We start from the raw sequence: 20,583 nt of genomic DNA, 5'->3' as shown, positions 1-20,583 counted from the left end.
ATTACTGAAAATGGGTAAAAAGCCATTTCTAAGACTCAGTAAACCAGTTAGAGCTGTTAACTTCACTTGCAGTGCTGGGAACGGTTCACCAGTAAAAGTTTGGTCAGTCAAGGTCCCTCTGTAAATGTATACCAGGTACATACCTTATAAAGTGCTCAGAGAAAATATACATAAATATATCTCGATAGATAGATAAACACACAAAAAACAGAACAAATCTGCACAAAAAATAGACTTTATTAGGGGAAATACATGCAAATACAAATATAAGTCCTTCTTATGACTCATTTTCCATTTTTAAACCTTAAACTTTCAGAGGAGTAGAAAGTTGTCAGCCCAAAACAGTGTTACATAATTCAGAGACAGAAAACTTGACAGCCTGCAGAAGTTTTTTAATTTAAGAAACATTTAAATAAATTGTTAGAATACACTCACCAAACACTTTATTAGGCACACCCATTTGGTACAGAACCTGCATTATTTTATAGATAAAACACTTTGGGAATATACAATTACTGATTGTAGCTCATCTGTTGCTCTGTACACGTTGTCATCTTCCTGTACCCCACAACAATCAAAATGACATGGTAGTACAAGTATAACAGATGCAGGGGTGATTTTTGGATTTCAAAAGTCAAACTAGGATCTAACTTTTTATCTAAAGCTTTAACTGGGTGTGTTCCCAATAAAAAAACAGTATTCAAAAACCCAACAACACTACTGCACCTAATACACTTATTAGAACAACACATACAACCATGTGATTACCACATTAAATGTTATTGCAGTGCTGGGACGGGTTTACCGGTAAAAGTCTGGTCAGTTGGGGTTCCTGTTGTTTAATAAAGTGTACAGAGCAACAGATGGGCTACAGTCTGTAAATGTTACATACCCAGTAATAAGTGCTTAGTAAAAAAAAAATTGTCATGTTTTTTCCGCACACACACACACAGTATATACAGTGTATAACAAAAGTGAGTACACCCCTCACATTTCTGCAGATATTTAAGTATATCTTTTCATGGGACAACACTGACAAAATGACACTTTGACACAATGAAAAGTAGTCTGTGTGCTGCTTATATAACAGTGTAAATTTATTCTTCCCTCAAAATAACTCAATATACAGCCATTAATGTCTAAACCACTGGCAACAAAAGTGAGTACACCCCTAAGAGACTACACCCCTAAATGTCCAAATTGAGCACTGCTTGTCATTTTCCCTCCAAAATGTCATGTGATTTGTTAGTGTTACTAGGTCTCAGGTGTGCATAGGGAGCAGCTGTGTTCAATTTAGTAGTACAGCTCTCACACTCTCTCATACTGGTCACTGAAAGTTCCAACATGGCACCTCATGGCAAAGAACTCTCTGAGGATCTTAAAAGACGAATTGTTGCGCTACATGAAGATGGCCAAGGCTACAAGAAGATTGCCAACACCCTGAAAGTGAGCTGCAGCACAGTGGCCAAGATCATCCAGCGTTTTAAAAGAGCAGGGTCCACTCAGAAAAGACCTCGCGTTGGTCGTCCAAAGAAGCTGAGTGCACGTGCTCAGCGTCACATCCAACTGCTGTCTTTGAAAGATAGGCGCAGGAGTGCTGTCAGCATTGCTGCAGAGATTGAAAAGGTGGGGGGTCAGCCTGTCAGTGCTCAGACCATACGCCGCACACTACATCAAATTGGTCTGCATGGCTGTCACCCCAGAAGGAAGCCTCTTCTGAAGTCTCTACACAAGAAAGCCCGCAAACAGTTTGCTGAAGACATGTCAACAAAGGACATGGATTACTGGAAGCATGTCCTATGGTCTGATGAGACCAAGATTAATTTGTTTGGTTCAGATGGTCTCGAGCATGTGTGGCGGCAATCAGGTGAGGAGTACAAAGATAAGTGTGTCATGCCTACAGTCAAGCATGGTGGTGGGAATGCCATGGTCTGGGGCTGCATGAGTGCAGCAGGTGTTGGGGAGTTACATTTCATTGAGGGACACATGAACTCCAATATGTACTGTGAAATACTGAAGCAGAGCATGATCCCCTCCCTCCGGAAACTGGGTCGCAGGGCAGTGTTCCAGCATGATAATGACCCCAGACACACCTCTAAGACGACCACTGCTTTATTGAAGAGGCTGAGGGTAAAGGTGATGGACTGACCAAGCATGTCTCCAGACCTAAACCCAATAGAACATCTTTGGGGCATCCTCAAGCGACCAGCAGAGGAGCGCAAAGTCTCGAATATCCGCCAGCTCCGTGATGTCGTCATGGAGGAGTGGAAAAGCATTCCAGTGGCAACCTGTGAAGCTCTGGTAAACTCCATGCCCAGGAGAGTTAAGGCAGTTCTGGGAAATAATGGTGGCCACACAAAATATTGACACTTCAGGAACTTTCACTAAGGGGTGTACTCACTTTTGTTGCCGGTGGTTTAGACATTAATGGCTGTATATTGAGTTATTTTGAGGGAAGAATAAATTTACACTGTTATATAAGCTGCACACAGACTACTTTTCATTGTGTCAAAGTGTCATTTTGTCAGTGTTGTCCCATGAAAAGATATACTTAAATATCTGCAGAAATGTGAGGGGTGTACTCACTTTTGTGATACACTGTATGTATGTAAGTAAGTAAACAAGATGACCTGAAACATCTAGTTTTTATAGTGCCAAAATAGGGGAAAACACACTTATTATTCACCTGTTTATTTTTACTAACTGCTTAATTCTGGTAAGAGTTACAGTGTATCTAGCACCAACTTAAAGCACTGGGCACCAAGCAGGAATAAACAGTTTCTCTCAGTTGTGGTTGTTTCAGATTCCCACACGAAATATTTACTCATACTGTATGAGCCATTCCAAGTTGATGGTATACAATGCATCAAGAATCACTAAGCAACATTTTATACCTTTATTTCAATAGTCTGTGAGGTTGCACAGTAATGGAGCAGGTTGCATGGGTGCCATACTCAGGTAAGTTTCAAGAATACATTACAATAAAACAGAAAAACAAATCTGCACAGAAAATAGACTTTATTGAGGGAGAGGAGTGCCAATACAAATATAAGTCCTTCTTTTGACTGATTCATTTTCCGTTTTAAACCTTAATTGAATTTAAAGAGGAGTAGAAAGTTGTCAGCCCAAAACAGTGTTACATAATTCAGAGACAGAAAACTCAACAGCCTGCATAACACCCTGAATAAATACACTACCGTATAAGCCTCGGTTTAAAACTGAGGCAAAGCAGAGAACTCTACACGTACAGACCAATTAAAATAATTCCAGCTCAAATGGTTTTATTATAGTGAAAACAGTCACATCAGCGCCAAATAACCTCATTCCGTCAAGCACTGGTGCATAATAATCAGGCTGAGGTTATTTTATGTAAACACGATTACACCATACTGCTTACAACTATCATCTTCAAATGTGTACAAACGGGTGGGAGGTGTGTGTAGAAGTTTGACAAAAAATTTAACAAAAACCACCTATCTATATGCAGTCAGGGCAACCTGGGTTTGTTACCCCCAAGGCAGCTTAGGGAGCACATGTCAGTGGAGTAAACAAGTGAAACAAGTGAATAAAGCTAGTCAGAAGAACGAGAACAAAAGTAAAAGCAGCAATGCGGGGGCGTGCAATAACAGTAATGCAATTTATAGGATACATAAAAAATAAACAAAAAAATGTCAGCATAATAAAAAATTTTGGGGAGACTTGACAAATGTTTGAAATAAAAGCAAATAAATCATAAAAATAAAACATGATGAATGACATTATTCTAGTTTAGTGTAGGAATCATCTGTGAAGGGTTTTACAGTGTCTAGGAGCTCCTTGGTGTTGGAGAAGAATTGAGAGAGGCACCATATTTAAGTGGATCAGGAAGAGGGTGGTCCTCTCGAACACCACTGCCCGTGACGTATTCAATACTGCTGCTTCCTGGGCAATATCTACAAGACAGAAAAACAAAAACATTAAAGATAAATGACATTTATTTATTTATTTATTTATTATTACTAACCGCTTCAATCTGGTCAGACTTGGATGCTGGTAAAAAAAGGCCAATCAGGATAACTAAATAAACATTTTGTATTAACAGCCAACAACTGGTAGTAAATTAACAAACACAGACGTGTTGGTGTCTAGTGAGGGTCGACATTACAGAAATTTGACACTGTTTTCCATAAAAGCATTTATTTATTACTTCAGTAAATTACTTTATAAATTTATTCATGTGGAGAGCTCCAGTGGACTGCATAGAACTTTGACCTTCACCACAATTAACACTTTCAGGATGAATTGATGCCCTGTCTAGGGAGCATTCCCCCTTGTGGCAAGCAAACGTCTTTGAACCCACTGCCAAATTTAATTAATAATTATTTTTTATTACAGACATGTAATGAAAAGACATCCAGGTTTGATTACATTGCTCAAGAAGCAGCACAATATGCCACAAACAAAGGATCACTTTTTGGGCTTAGTATAACTATTTATTATAAAGTCTTTCCATATATCAACATGGACAGTCTAAACTCATAATGAGTAGTTGGCTGAGGACTGTGGTAGTTAAGATGTCTTTGTATGCCAGCACAGCATCACTTTCTAGCAATTACTCTCCCTGATGCCAACAATTAAAGTCAGATTATACTTACAGCTGCAGGGCCTTACTCATCTGAGGCAGACATCCCTTTAACTGGGTCCTTTTCTCGCATCTACAGATAAAGTAAATAAGTAAAATGCCTTATTAGTCCACAAACTAGATTAAATATGATAAACAGTTCATTAACTATAGCGGTTGTTCTGCTTTTGGTACACTAATCACATATAATAATAAACAAAAGTAAATACACAAATACAACCTAAAACATATACTTTGTATATGTAGGTACACAATAAACAGGCTTTGTTAAAGTAGAATATTTTTTTTGGCTGACAAAGGTTAGGCACGTATCATATTTCTGTCAGTTAAAAAGACTGAAAGACAAAGCACCTTATCAAGTTCCTTTTGTGTCTCCGCTTCCATTCGTCGAATGTCATCCATTGTCAAATCAACCCACTTATCCATCCAACAGAAGAGCTGTCTGTGGAAGTTGGTAAACAGACGCTTCTCTTGCTGGAAACAATGGGAAGACAGATGAAATGTTTTTTTTTTTGTTTTGTTTGTTTGTTGTTTAATTAAATGTAATACAACAGTTTAATTTTAGTGTACTATACTTTTTGGTATATTTGGTATTTTTGGTATAGTAAGGATAAAGATAACATCTGGATATTTGTTTTGAAATGCTAAATATGTTTCAACTTTCAAAAAGGCATTGTGGGGCAACCATATTTAATAGGTACTAAACAATGTTGAAAATATGAAAGTAATGTTCACACTGTAAAATCACCATTTGCATTTATTTTTTTCTATTTAATACACATGAAAATCCTAGAGCAAATGCCACGTTCAGCTGATCTAGTCCAACCATGATGCAATATTATTGGAAATGCTACTGACCTTGTCATTGCACCAGAAAGGTCTCTTTATATCTTGTTTAAATGCATACAAAGCAATAAATATGATTTGTTCTCAGTTGTCACTTATGTCCTAAGTTGCACCACATTATATTTTTGGACTTCATCAATACCATAACTAAACTTTATTTTATAAAAAAAATTGATATGGACACAACAATGTCATGCAACACACACACTGATCAGAATACAGGACTTTGTAGAGTTTATCTACACACATACCTTATGAATGAAACCCTCCACTTTGTTCTGTAAACCAAACCATTTAAACTTGACAGTGACGAGTTTATAGGCACACATGTGAGGACAGTCTGTCTTCTGAGAAAGCTCTTTCTACATTGAGATTAAACACACAAATAGAATTTAAACTGTTATTAAATAAAGTTTGACAGCTTGTTACAAAGTGTGGCTTTGTCTGAAACTGATGCTTTAAGATGTGCAATATCTACCCGCCATTCAGGTCCTAAAGGTCCTCTTCCAGTCTTCACTGACTTGAATGTGGCTGGATCCTCCACTGGTTTATAGTCCTGTAAATGTCAAAACAAATTAAACATGGTAAAAGTAGATCTGCCCTGAAACTATACTGAAATGCTACATTCTTTCGGCCATATATTACCTTAAGAGATTCATTTTATTGAACCATTCAGGTTGAAGATTTAAACAGTAATTTCTTAAATACTTTAGTAAATACTATTATATCAGTTTATTTACCTTTATTTTATAGCTTTAACCGAACTATTTTAGTTTAACATTGAAATGGAACATGCTCTGCAAAATTCAATCTTCTATATCCATAACAAGTGACCTAACATATTAACACAGTGACTAAGTGTTAAGGGCCTCTGATCATATTATTTTGAATGTAACAGGCTTAAAATCATGGAGTTTAAAGAGTGATGTCACTCTGAAACATTACACTCTACGAGTTGTTGAATGGTCTCTGTTTTAATGGCAAAATGAAACGTCGACAACAAATAACCAATGAATACCAGCAGAAGTATTTATCCAACTGATTTTGGTATTGAATTGACTATTTAAAATATAAATATTTGTGTTTAAATCTACTCTTATATTCTGCCTGCTAAGCGTGCCTTCCAACCACTCACACTTCAAAGTCTAATTTATTTGCATATGCACAATATCTTCGTGCAGAAAAGTCTAGTGTGCTGAACGACACATGACGCAATGGAGTTTATGCAAAGCTGTCCCTGTGTCATATGTCTGCATTTTTCTATACCCAATTAGTTAATGTACTGTAATGTTACTGTTACAGTATTGTTTTTTTAATAACTTGTTTTAGTTCGGTAGGTGAATGGTACAGGATTTTACATAGGTAAAATTTTTGGGTTCTTTGCTTACACTCATGCAAGTCATTACTCTAGTTGCTGACCTTGTAATGGCACAACAATTATAAAAATTTAAGAATAAAAAAAAACAGCTTAAAAAAAAAAGATCAATTTGCTTACCCTCTGATCCACCTGACTCTTGTCTGCAATGTCAATGTAAACAACCTCAACCTTCTTCCATGTTTCTGCATCAAGCTTATGGACCTGTACAAAACGTATTCAACAATATTAGCAACACTTACATATCAGGAGGCAACTGGATACAATGTGTTAGATAAAAGCAGACAGAGCAGCAGTTCTTAAACTTGGGGTTGGGACCACACACTGGGTCACAATGCAGAATGTGTCAGGGAAACTTTTTACCAATTAAGCAGATACATTTAAGGAATGAACAAAATTAAGAATTTAGTATTCCATGATTTCATTAGTTTAGAATTTAGTTAAAAGCTCCTCTCATGCACTTGAAAATATTAGCCATGTAAAATGCACCATGACTAAATGTGTGTCCACTTGTGTCTTTTGTGTCTCTATTTGCAGCAGGTAGGTCTCCATAAGAGCCCAGTTATGCAGAAGGGAAAAATACATGCACATTTTCTCCTAAAATATGTTAACTATGTGTGTTAAATATGACATGTTGTGGATTTGCTAGAATACAGGTTCAAACAATAATGAACAATAATTAAATGATTTGAAGTAACTAATTAATTTATTCAGTCAGCTCACTACCTATTTCTGGTCATGGGTCTGGTTCCACTGTGAAACACTGGGCTAAAGGCCAATTGATAAGAATTCTACTTTTAATCAATTAATAATTAAATTACTTAGTAAATATATTCTATAATATAGTTAGCATGATACTTACATTATCCTGTTCCCCCAAGTCAGGCTTGTGCCACGTCTCAATCATGATCATAAAATTATCCTTCATGTATTCATTCTGCAAAAAAGACACACACGATTTTACCATGTTAACTTTTAGTGTTTAAATCTGTTAGCTTTAATTAGAGAGAGCTGTTCACAAAATCCAGTGGCTGCTTTTCTTTTTTGTTCTCTTTTCCAATGGTCAGCTCTTTTAAAGGTTCTGACTCGAGTGTTTACATGCACATATATGTAACACATGAATGCTCATTTATAAAAAAAAACAATTCTCCTAATCATTTGTAGTGTCAATATCAAAAATCAAATCAAACCCATGCAATGGAAACAACTGCCATTTAATCAAATCATACTGGTTAGTCCTCCACTAGCACCTACATAGTAGCACATAACCTAGATCTCCACCATTACTGTTGCATCCCCTCTGATGTTTTTTTTCAAACTTAGGTAAACAAGTTTGCTTTATCTACTTGCCAGGATTGTCCAGGGTTAAGCAAGGAGTTCAAAGTATCAGTTATTTGGCTGCTGGATTCAAGGATAAGTGGCTCTTTGTTATTTTTGTGAGATAGTGGATGTTTTAAAGAGACAATTATACACAAAATTTAACACAGTATCTTGCTACTTAACAAGCGGTTATAAACAAACCTTACTTCAGCAGTGTACGTTTAAAACCAATCAGTAATACAGTATAAACATGAAACATGGTGCAATTTTAACTAGATAAACTGACAAGCTTTTGACCAAACAAAGACAAGAAAATAGATCAGCTCTTGAACACTCCATTTTCTGGTTGCTTGAATATTAGAGATGAGTGAGAGAGTGGCACAGACTGCTACTGAGTAAAGTCATGAATATTTTCATAATAATTTTCTTATCAATCATATCCAATCACCCAGTTGTATCTACTCTACTGCTGCAGACCCCTACCCTTACCGAGGAGGGCTGTACCTAACACACACCTTCTGGAACATGTGTAGTAATCAACCGCTTTTTTTCATCTGCACTAGGCGGGTTCACACTGGGATCAGTATCATGTACAGAAAGTGCACACTGGTCTCCATTATTACCCGTATTTGCGCAGGCACCTTCAACCAGCCAGCCACAATTGCGTTAGCAACAGGAATCATATCAGCCAGCCCAACCTTAGACATAGCCAATCATGCCTGTGTAGCTGCCTGGCTGTCAGATAGCAGAGCTGAGATTTGAACTTAATAGCTCTAGATCTCAGCAGTGGTGAACCACTACAGTTTTGCTTTTAAAATAATATTTGTACAGAAAATACCCTTAACAGATATTTAATTCTTTGAAATAAGACCCACCACAAACTACACTTGTGGACACACCGACATTAAGAACACTTTAATGACTAAATGTAACGGTAGAGAGTACACCACAATGCCATTTGTTTTATGCGAGTGCTGCCCAAGGTATAGATGACAGTACTTACTGTAAGGACTTTAGACAGGCAATGGAAGTGCAGCACATAGAAAAGAAACAATTTACTAGTTATTATTATTATTTATTTAAGCATGACCAAAACAAATTTCACAATATATATGTATCTGTCTCACTTCTAAGACTTACCGGTGCGACAGTATGGATACGCATTCCAGGCCTTCTCATGGACTTTAAGGGCAGAAGCAGGTGCAAGCATACGCACAAATCCTGGTACTTTACTGCATGTAAGAAAAGTAGAGAGCATTAAGCATCATGTTTATTTCCATACAAACAGAGCAGTTATTATTGTTGTGCTGTGGATCAGATCCATACCTTTGCAAGTGGTAGATCTTGTGTGTGTACTGTCCTTTCTCCCCATCCTTCTCATAGGGTTCATTCTTTAGTACCTCCACTCCTTCTCCTCCTCCTGTTTCGTTCTTGCTGGCCTCGGCCACAGAGTACAGCTGGGCCACCTGATACTGTAGAGCACAGGAGAAAACACGGTTACTTCTTCCAGATACACTTAGCACATTGCTTAACTGTCAGCCCTGCTTGAATTCAGCTGTTACTGTCTGTTTACATTTTGACCATATAAATTAAATTGGCTGACAATACCACTTACAATAACTGTTAGGGTCTTACAATCAGTATTGGTACTATTTAGGCCTGTATACTAGTCTTTGTCTAAAAATACAGTATAAAGTTTATGAAAATGCTGGTAATGTGCACTTTGAACTGAAGGGTGACAAACCTTTACTTTAATTGTGCTACTTATTCTTTTAATAAATTTTAATCAAACACTAGACTCATTTGTAGACAATGTGTGTTGTAAAAAGTGATATACACATGAAATTGACTTGACAGAAGTAGTTTGTATGCCCCAATCTATTTATTAGACTTCTTGAATCCACAGGGACAGTTAACTTTCACTTCTCAACATCTGATTATACTTTTAACAGTCAGTCACCTGGTCTTCAGCAATCCTGCAGGAAGCAAAAGGGTTAAAGTCTAAATCAGTTGAAGATCACACTTACCTCTTCAACCGAAATAGGGAGAACAACTCGGCTGAAAGACAAAACAAGAGAGAGATGTTACTATAAAATAGTACTGAAGTGTAAATAATAGGAGTAAATCTCCAATTTGTTAATTCTGTTTTAAGAAAACTGTCACATAACTCACTAACACCAATCAATGTACTGGGTTGTTTTTGGGAGGATGGAGAATACCTCCTGACAGCCAGTGACTAACCACCTGATGTGCACTACATACACGACACCTACTACTATCTGTTTTTTATTTCAGTTTTTCATTTCATTTTTATCAACTGCTTTATCCTTGTCAGGGTCACAGCAGGCATCCTTACACTGGAAAACACTAGGCACAAAGCAGGAATAACCTGGACATGCTGCATAAGCAGGCTTTGGGCAATGTTGACATACTTACTTTATTCAAACTTACAGAAGGATCACTTCCTTACTACCATTTCATAATCCACTTCATATGTATAAAGGGTGTCACACAGCAACATGAGTCCGGGAACCTGGGCTTAATCATGTCCTCCGGCTTTCCCAACTTTCCTAAAACATGCAGAAGGTTTGTGGGCAGTGATAGCTCAACAGCTAAGATACTGGACTATCATAAGGTTGCCTTTTGGCACCCAGGTGGCACAGTGGGATATTCCACTAGCACGCCAGTGCAGAGATTCTGAACACCTTGGTTCGAATCTCTGCTCTGCCACTGATCGTCTGGGCGGCATCTAGCAGGCACAATTGGCAGTGCCTGCAGCAGACAATAATCGGCCACTGTGTCTGCTGGGTGGGATGACTGGACTAAGTGGGTGGGGTCTTCAAATGCTGTGTAAGGACCCTGGTTAGCAGATAGAGGCGCCTGTGCAGAAAGCATGGGCGAAAAGAAAGTAGTAAATGGCGTAATGTCCAGAGTGTATTCCTGCCTTGTGAACAGGGTTTTTTGTGACAGCAGCCAGAATAAAGCAGTTAGTGAAGTTATGAATGAATTTAGTAAGTCTTTTCTCAGTGTAGTTCATCAAACCCCAGCCCCACACCCCTAGAACATGTCACATACGCTGTCTATACTGTAAAATACTGTCTTTATGTTTTCAGGAGCAAAAGCTACATTTCTGTTTGCTTCTGTTTTAGAAGTGGAGCAGGAGCCACATGTATCAGAGCACCAGTGATCAGCTGGAGTAACGTGACCCACGCCTGTGCTTTTACGTCGACAGGTTTTGTCAGCATTCAAATTGTAGTTATGAACAATGGCACTTGACAGTCCTGCATCTATCCGGTGAAAAATAAAGGTTAATCCGTCTGATGATGGGCTTTTATCCTCCACGAATTTTATACTAGGAACGCTGCAGCAGACACGTGACTTACAAGAGTGGCAGCACGTGATCAGCTAAATTACTATAGAATTCATTCAAAGCTATTTTATATGTAATTGTTTTAGGATGAACAAATTAATTAACAGCCTTGATCGGGTTTTAAATGATGTATTTACTCCCACTAATACTCAGATTTATAATCTGATTCATAATCCATAAAATGTACAATAACCACCAATTTTCTCCAGACAGTTTTGTTACATGGAGGTGTAGTTACTTTGCACCTGAAGTAATTTTATTGTAGTAAGGTTTAAAGTCCTAGCAGCTGTGACTGATATATATAACTAACAAGTATCAAGCACACAAGAACTTTCAGTGAATGAATGAACTAACTAGGAAAATGTCAAGGGCCTCGTCCCAAACCACACACATCATCACTAAACAGTGAGTCAGATTAATACACATCCAGCGACTATTCCGGGCACTATTTACTGTGTCGGGATGCGGTTTGAGACGCGGCCAAGTTCAATACTGACACCACCCTTCATATTCCTAGTTAGCAAACCTTACACTTCTTTAAGGCAAAAATAAATGTCTCGTTGTATGTTCACTAACGTATAGATTATTCTTACTTACAACTCCTTTATAAGCATCTTCTGGCCGTTGTGAAGCTCTCCGTGACACCAACACCAAACTTTTCCTTAATGAAACTCTCCGCTGCACCTTCAGCAGTTCCTGCTTTTCTTATTCCTCTCTATTCATTTCCTGAAAGATGTGGAAGGGGCGCGGCGTTGTCACGGCAACCACTCCCACACGCAATCAAAATCAATGACGTAGCGGCCTCGGATTGGACAGGACACGCAGCAGACCGGTCGAGGCTGATAAAAGCCACGGTCCCTGACGTTACCTAACCCGCCATGGAAAGCAGAGTCATGTAAAACAGAGTCGGCTCGCATTTTGATTCAGAGTCGATTCATCGAACATTACAAGAGAACATTTATCAAGTAACTTTAAAAACTAAACGTCTGACATACATTGCAAAATTACTATCACAATTCTTGATTTCTTGATAAATTAACACACGTCTCTGGGTTTCTTTTTAATAATAAAGAATTAGGAAAACTACTGACTTTTATTGACACCTGAAATATTTTTATTTTTCCCCTTTTTCTCCCCCTTTAGCGCATCCAATAGTTCAATTTGCATCGTGCCTCCTCTCTGTCTATGCCGAACCCTGCCCTGACCGAGGAGATCGAAGCTAACCCATATCCCCTCCGAAACATGGGCAGCAGCCGGATGCATGTTTGCCACCTACACATTGATGAGTGTGGCGCCACCTAGCGTTGCACATCCGGTTCTTTGTCCCGCCCCCCAACTGAGCAACCGACCAATCGTTGCTCATACAGCCACTCAGCCTCAAACCGGTAAGGCAGAGCTTGATTCGATACGATGTACTCAGAATCCAGCTCTGGTTGCAGCGTGTCTTTTTACTGCTGCGCCACATGAGCGACATAGACACCTGAAATGTAAACACATGGCATCAGTTTAAGATTTAAGTTTAAGGTTTAATTTCGAGAGTCACTTCTGTAAAATAATTTTCTGTAGTGTTGGTTCCTCAGCTGTCTTAACGTAATGTTTTACACACTTTGGTTACATTAATGACAGGAAAGGTAGTTTTAATGTTAATCTCCAATATATCTCCAATCATCTCACTTGCATGTCTTTGGACTGTGGGAGGAAACCGGAGCCCCAGAGTAAACCCATGCAGACATAGGGAGAACACGCAAACTCCACACAGAAAGGACCCGGACTGCCCCACCTGGGGATCGAACCCAGGACCTTCCTGTGAGTGCTACCCCCCCTCGCCTAAGAGACACTAGGAATCTTTTTTCTTTTTTTCTGACAGTTTCTACTGGTAGCACCCTAATACAGTGTGAAATACAATACACCACCAGACAAGGTGCCAATCCATCACATGCAACACAGGCTCAAACATTCACTTACTTACACCTGAGGTGAAAGAAAACCAAAAGACCTAGGTGGAATTCATGCAGACACTGTAACTGGGGGAAGGGATAGAACCTAGGTACTTACAGTCATGTGAAAAAATTTAGGACACCCCATTAAATAGGCAGCTCTTTATTAAGAAATGTTCACATATCAATGTCCAATCTTGTTTTTGTTTATTTCTGGAAAAGAAAGTGATTTAATTGCAATTAAACAACAAAAATTAACAATGTTTTACTCATGAAACAAAAGATATGAACAAAAATGCATATTATAATGGAGGAAAAAGTTAGGACACCCTACCCTCTAATAACTAGTGTTGCCCCCTTTGGCTGAAATAACTTCAGTGAGACGCTTCTTGTAGCCATCTACCAATCTCTGACATCGATCTGAAGAAAGTTTGCCCCACTCCTCAACGCAGAATTCTTTCAGCTGTGAGATGTTTGAGGGGTTTCTTGCATGTACAGCCCGTTTTAAGTCACTCCACAGCATCTCAATGGGATTAAGATCCAAACTTTGACTTGGCCATTCCAGGACTCTCCACTTCTTAGTTTTCAGCCAGTCCTTGGTGGATTTACTGGTATGTTTTGGGTCATTGTCATGTTGCAGGGTCCAGTTCCGCTTCAGCTTTAATTTTTTTACAGATGGTTTCACATGTTCCTCAAGCACCCTCTGATACACAGTAGAATTCATGGTGGATTCTATGATGGTGAGCTGGCCAGGTCCTGCTGCAGCAAAGCATCCCCAAACCATGACACTTCCACCTCCATGCTTCACAGTTGGTATGAGGTTCTTTTCTTGGAATGCTGTATTTGGTTTACGCCAAACATGTCTTCTGTTCTGGTGTCCAAATAATTCAATTTTAGACTCATCTGTCCAAAGAACATTATTCCAGAAGTCATGGTCTTTGTCTGCGTTCTCTCTGGCAAACTTCAGTCTGGGCTTAATGTTTTTCTTAGAGAGCAAAGGTTTCCTCCTTGCACACCTCCCATGAAAATTAAACTTGTGTAGTCTCTTTCTGATAGTTGAGTCATGCACTTTCACATCGACAGTAGCAAGAGCCTGCTGTAGGTCCTGTAATGAAATTTTAGGATTTTTCATGACTTCTTTTAACATCTTACGGTCTGCTCTGGGGGTGAACTTGCTTGGACGGCCGGTCCTGGGCATGGTCGCAGTTGTTTTGAATGTCCTCCACTTGCAAACAATTTTCCGGATGGTGGAATGGCTGATGTCAAATTCCTTTGAGATCTTTTTAAATCCCTTACCAGACTCATAAGCAGCCACAATCTTCTTTCTGAGGGCCTCAGACAGCTCTTTGGATCTCACCATGGTGCTCACTCTCACTTCAACAGTCAGGGACACACCAAACTAATTTTCTGAGGTTTAAATAGGGCAAGTCTCATTCAAAATGCTGGGTAACGATGTTCTGATCATGTGCACTTGATGTGATACAGCTGTGTGTGATCTTAACTATTTTAAGTGGGACAATATGTAGGGGTGTCCTAATTTATTCCTCACCAGAAATTGCATTCTTTTTCAATAACATTTTACAGAAAGTTGTAAAAAGGCCTTTCTTAATTCTTAATTGTTTAGTCATATTACTTGGATCCCTCAGTATTGTTAAAATTGATATGTCCAAATATGTTAAAAAATATACAGGCTTTCATAGGGTGTCCTAATTTTTTCACATGACTGTACAGTATGTTGCTGTGTGGCACTCACTACTTCTGACACTGTGACAGATGCTTTAACTACAGAAATCTAAGGTATGATTTGGGGTACTTTTGGAGTGCATTGCATAGCTGCCACAAGACTGGCTTATTAAATTGTTTCATGAATAAGCAGGTGTACACGTGTTCTAATTAAATTGGCTGGTGAGTCATTGGGTGGAGTGTGCTGAATGTAAAAATTATTTATTAACAACCTAAACTAGTTTTTCCATTGCTCTTCTTTTGCAGAATAAACATACCAAACAGGTCTTCCTCCATTCTCCTTGTAACCTGTCAGACAGAGTAAAAAGGTATGTTTTCTGTAGTTAAACTGTGTGTTACAGATATCAGTTCTCTTTGCCTTCTCTCTCTCTCTCTCTCTCTCTCTCTCTCTCTCTCTCTCTCTCTCTCACTTTATCTCTCTCTCTCTCTTTGCTTCTGTTTTTACAATGTTTTCTACAATGTTTTAGAGAAAATAAATCAAACATTTAAAACTGAAATCTCCTATTACAAACATTTCGAGTTTCTTTATGCAATACCTTGTACAGGTCTTGTTGGCAGCAATTACAGCTGCAGGGGTTACAGTTGGGATACACCTTCTCATCGTTTCCACACCTGGATTTGGGCTGTTTATCCCATTCAGCATGACACATCCTCTTAAGCTCCATCAGATTGGATGGCAATTATCTGTAAATAAATATATTTAAGTTTGGGCTCGGGATGGGCCACTTAAGGACATACAGAAGTTCCCCAAGCCACTTCAGTATTGTTTTGACTGTTGTATGACCAACTGTAGGAAGTATATATACCTGTTTATTGTGAAATTTTTCAAAACATGTTACTTAAAATGTTACTCAAATTATTTTTATAAACTTTTTCGCAAGAATGTTGTAGGCATTAAATTCAAGATGTGTTCATATTTACAAACTCAACAATAGAATTACATTGACTATATTAAATACTACAGAATTCTGTAAAGTACTGTTTTCCATGACAGACATCAGACTATAAGGTAAGCCTGCGAAATTACACCAAATGCTCTGGCAAGCATGACACACAAACTAACTCAGTCTCACATTTTTATACAAATACTTTTTATTTTTTTCTAATAACAATTCAAATAACAATTGCTAAATAGTAATTTATTATTTACCCAAGTAAACAATATGCCATATACAGCATTAAGACAAAATTCCAGCATACACATAATAACATAAGAACATAATAACATAAAAAATCCAAAATAGGCTACAGTTAAATGAACTACAAAATACAATATGAGGAAAAACAATAAACAAATATTTTCTTTCTACACGACATAATTATCTTTTAAAATGTGCACTTTATCTTAAAATCAGTCACTCAGGAAAATAAACAGGGCAGTTTGGTTTATTAAATGTAGCAACATGAAAGGTATGGCAGTGAAAAAGTCCCAAGTTCATCAGGCCTCAGTACAGTACTGCATTAACGTAAAATATAAACTGCATTATAAAGGCATGTACCAATCAATAAAATCTAACTAAACAGTACATATGACCTGTACATGGCTAATCTAGTGCATGGTCAATTATAAATGAATGTTGTGATAAATCTCAATTGAGTCTTTACGATGATAAATTTAACCTGTTTGTTCATATAGATGTTTTACTGAGGATCACAGAGAAACATCTTAGTAATAAGAAAAGTCTTACTTTGGTAACTGATGAAATATGGAAGAGGGGAAATTATTCAACATGAACAATGAAGATGTTTATTAGTGATATTTATGTCCCTTTACTGCTCCCTACCGGTGATCTGAGTACGTTTGTTTCCGTCATTTTCTTAAAAAGTCACATTGTTTTGCAATATCTGCTTTATTTAAATACATTTTAATGCATTACAGATGTTTTTAATCCTTTTTGCACTTTAAAGCGTGTGCAAACATTAGACCATAAACATAGATAAACTGAAATATTGAAGGGCAAGTTAATTAAATAACCACAAATATAACAGCTATAATTTTTTTTCTGTATTTTCACAAAGTCAAATAAGTGAGGTCCTTTCTAGTAATGTTATAATTATTTCATATGGCAAGAATACGAAAATATGTTATGTGTTAAGTTGTTAAGACAGTTTAAAGTTGTATAAAATCTGGCTTTATGAATAAAGAATTTGATTGTAGTAATATTCCAATTCTTTTTTTATTAAGGTGCTATTTTATTGGGTAAATATTTTGAGGTAAATAATCCAAACTTTAACACCGAAGAAACTTTGTCAGGTTTATAATACTTGACTTATCCTGCAATAAAACTAACTAATGATTCTTTAAACACAATCAAGTACACAGATGACAGTGTTTAAACACACTGTGTGTTGGTCTCATATAACTGTGTAAAAAAAAAAATTACTGTATAGCATTTTGCCTCATTGCACTGAAATGTACTACTAACATTTCATTCCCAACACCATTTCATCTTCCATATAGACAAAATCAAATAGGATGATATCATATTGATGATAAATAAAGAATTGTTATTTCACTTGTTTTAACAAAACAATAATACAAATACATTTTTATGAATTTTTAAGCCTAGCTACTCATGAATGTGCAAGTGGTACAAGTCCTGCAGGCTAATAATTGTGCAAAGTGGTATTAACATTATTGCTGGTGAAGTTCAGTCTGGTTCTATGTATGTGAATCATGTTGCGGTTGCCAGATTTATGTACCGTTTACAGCTTATTCCTGGTTTTAAATCCCAGTTTAAACTCCAAAGTAGTGCATATGTCAGGCTTTATGGTTATTTTTGAAGCATAATATGATTATTGTCATTTGCTTTATCTTGGCAGGGTTGTTGCAGGTCTGGTACCGCCGGAAAACACTATCACAGGGCTTCAGCCACTCCTCCCTTCAGACATAGTCAGTCATGTCTAGCCGCTGCGCAACCCAAACACCTATTTTGAGTTTATAATTAACAACAAAAATAATACAAAGATACAAATCTTTATTGATAATCACATTTTAATGATCAATTAACAAACAATTTTAATATATTTTTAAAACTTATTTGCCAGTGGCAAATAGACCTGGCAACCCTGACATGTATAGTCTTCTAATAATGTCAATTATTAACTGCTTACTGTCAGTTAATCATAAACTAATCATAAAGCAAAATGTGAGGTGACAGGAATATGAATTCTTCAAAGTTCTGAATGGAACATACACACTGAAATACTGGAAAACATGTTTCAATACAGTCTGTTCTGCATGGGTGTTGTAACTGCAATACTCTAAAATTCTACATTTGAGATCAAATGCTGCACGGCAAACGTGTATAACCGAAACATTTTTATGTTTCATAAAATACTAAAAATACAAAAATAACCTGAAACTAGGTACGCACCAACCGAGTTTGTCATTCTCTTGTTTTCTCAAAATTATTATATTTAAGCAGAATACTCAATATTAAACCAATACTGATACTTTTCAACTGACCTGACCGTATTCAAGCCAGGTGGCGTGTTGGTAGTGGGCAGTACTGCATTATAATTATGTGGCCTCCCATGAGATCAGATTCTGACAAATTCTTAACCATCTGTTAAAGGGAGTCCAAGAGAGCACTACTTGTATTACATTACTGAGAACTAAGAAGTTCTCTGGATGGAAGGATCTTCCCTGTCATTCAGAACACACAAGAAATACACAACTACACATTCATGGGTGCCACACTTTTAAAAATGATCTTTTGAAATGGTCAAAGCCATGAGTGTGCAATGTAAGGTCCCCATTTACGCCCACCAAAAATTCATTAAGATACTGAGACTGATGCAAACACTTCATTTCAGACAGTGCATCCCTATATTTTTAACTAAGTACATGCAGCCTGACTTGAAATATTTTCTATTTAGAAAAGTCTGCAGTCGAATGGCCATGCTGCGCTATATGATGTTTAGCATGCTGAATACTGAGGCTGCAATTCAGGCCTGGGCCTGCATTCTTAAAGTTTTAAAGCAAAAACATTAAACAGGGATCTGGTTTTGTGACTGTGAGATCATTGTAAACATGAAAAGCACCAGAAATGTAAAATCACAAAGCCTATGAGATTTGTAATTACTGGCAACAAAGCATGTCTTTTAGCAGTGGCTTTCTTTTCTGGTAAATAAGCATGCTCCTCAACAGGAGAATTTCAGTCATGCTAAATACTTGGTTTTCCATAACCTGTAGCCTGAAGAAATAAAATACTGAACAAAGAGGTTAGAACAGAGGATTCTTTGTGGACTTGAGCTTCGTCCTGTCAGCTTTGCTATCTCCTGATCTGAATAGTTGGATAGGTAGTGTGCATGTGTAGCATACGGTTTTATTGAAACTGTTTTAAAAGATAAGCGCCAGTGTAGGTAGCAACAGTTGTTGTGGCTTGTGTTTCACAGTGTTTAATCAGCCGCTAAGAATGTGCAGCCTTGTAATCCAAAAGCATTGCCTGGCAGCAATAAACTTCTTAAACTTCTTCTTGGGGGACTTCTGTTATTTTTCCCAGCAAAGCATTGCCACAACGGTCAAAATGAATAGTCAGTGATGCAGGGATTTGTGTCAGTAAATGCTCCACAATGTATAACCCTGCTGTGTAGGCCATAACTGTCATCAAGCTTTCAGTGAAATCCTCTGGTAAACATGTTTTCAACAAGTATATCATTAGCTACAGACTTTCCTACATAGTATTATATAAGGGATGGACTATCTGGGAGCTCTCACACAGCAGTAGCACCACATACCAACAGATAACGCTATATTGAAATACAAAGTAAGATTTTCCACTAAGCAGACATCCTTGAGATACTCAAGGATTCTTATACAGAATGAGCATGTAAACATGTCTGGGTGGCACATTGTGTCTGCTTTAACTGCTTTGGCTGATCACACGTTTTGTTTTGTGTGTGTTTGTAAATGTGTGTGAGCATGTTGGAACATGGGTGCAGATTAACAAAGGGAAGAGGAAGATGCAGTTGCACAGTCTGTGACTTTTACTCCTCTTTCCTGTCCTTCTGGCTTTTTTCAGTCTGTCTCATGCCATCTGTGTGCAAGTTCATGGTCACACAAACGCTTCTAAGTTGGTACCATTATTCATCTGGGCATAGATCTTGGGATCTTCTTCGCGCTCTCGTTTTTCTCTGCGTAGCTGCTTGCCATAGCAGATCAGGTAGAAGGGCAGGCAGAATCCTAGCATACTAAGAGCCAGCAGTCCCACATTGACCTGCAGAGGCACATTACATGGCTATTAGATGGCATTCAGAGTAATTACTGGCATATTCTGTTTATCTGTAAAGAAACTGAAAAAGGAGTAGCATTTGAGAATCTTGCCCATATTTAAATTACTGTATCAAATTTACTACTAGCAGCTGT

The 20,583-nt window shown here is 37.7% G+C and overlaps 2 protein-coding genes across 2 annotated transcripts in view; both read right to left on the bottom strand.

Annotated features, from left to right (window-relative positions):
* Positions 1-2,900: 2,900 nt before the first annotated feature.
* pitpnaa (phosphatidylinositol transfer protein, alpha a) lies at positions 2,901-12,234 on the bottom strand. Its single transcript, XM_063016346.1, has 12 exons — positions 12,130-12,234; positions 10,190-10,220; positions 9,489-9,634; positions 9,303-9,394; positions 9,166-9,173; positions 7,705-7,779; positions 6,963-7,046; positions 5,946-6,023; positions 5,719-5,829; positions 4,973-5,095; positions 4,635-4,694; positions 2,901-3,932 (listed from the first exon to the last, which is right to left on the bottom strand). The coding sequence occupies exons 1-11, from the start codon at positions 12,144-12,146 to the stop codon at positions 4,647-4,649; spliced, it is 813 nt and encodes a 270-aa protein (XP_062872416.1). The 5' UTR covers positions 12,147-12,234; the 3' UTR covers positions 2,901-3,932; positions 4,635-4,646.
* Positions 12,235-18,189: 5,955 nt separating this feature from the next.
* slc43a2a (solute carrier family 43 member 2a) overlaps positions 18,190-20,583 on the bottom strand; it is a 30,063-nt gene continuing 27,669 nt past the window's right edge. The window contains exon 14 of the mRNA XM_063017383.1: positions 18,190-20,434. Coding sequence (XP_062873453.1) covers positions 20,273-20,434 — 162 coding nt within the window. The 3' untranslated portion in view covers positions 18,190-20,272. The remainder of the gene's footprint in view (positions 20,435-20,583) is intronic.

Source organism: Trichomycterus rosablanca, chromosome 20 (genome assembly GCF_030014385.1).
Source record: "Trichomycterus rosablanca isolate fTriRos1 chromosome 20, fTriRos1.hap1, whole genome shotgun sequence".
Classification (NCBI taxonomy): domain Eukaryota; kingdom Metazoa; phylum Chordata; class Actinopteri; order Siluriformes; family Trichomycteridae; genus Trichomycterus; species Trichomycterus rosablanca.
This window is presented reverse-complemented; position numbering and strand designations above follow the sequence as displayed.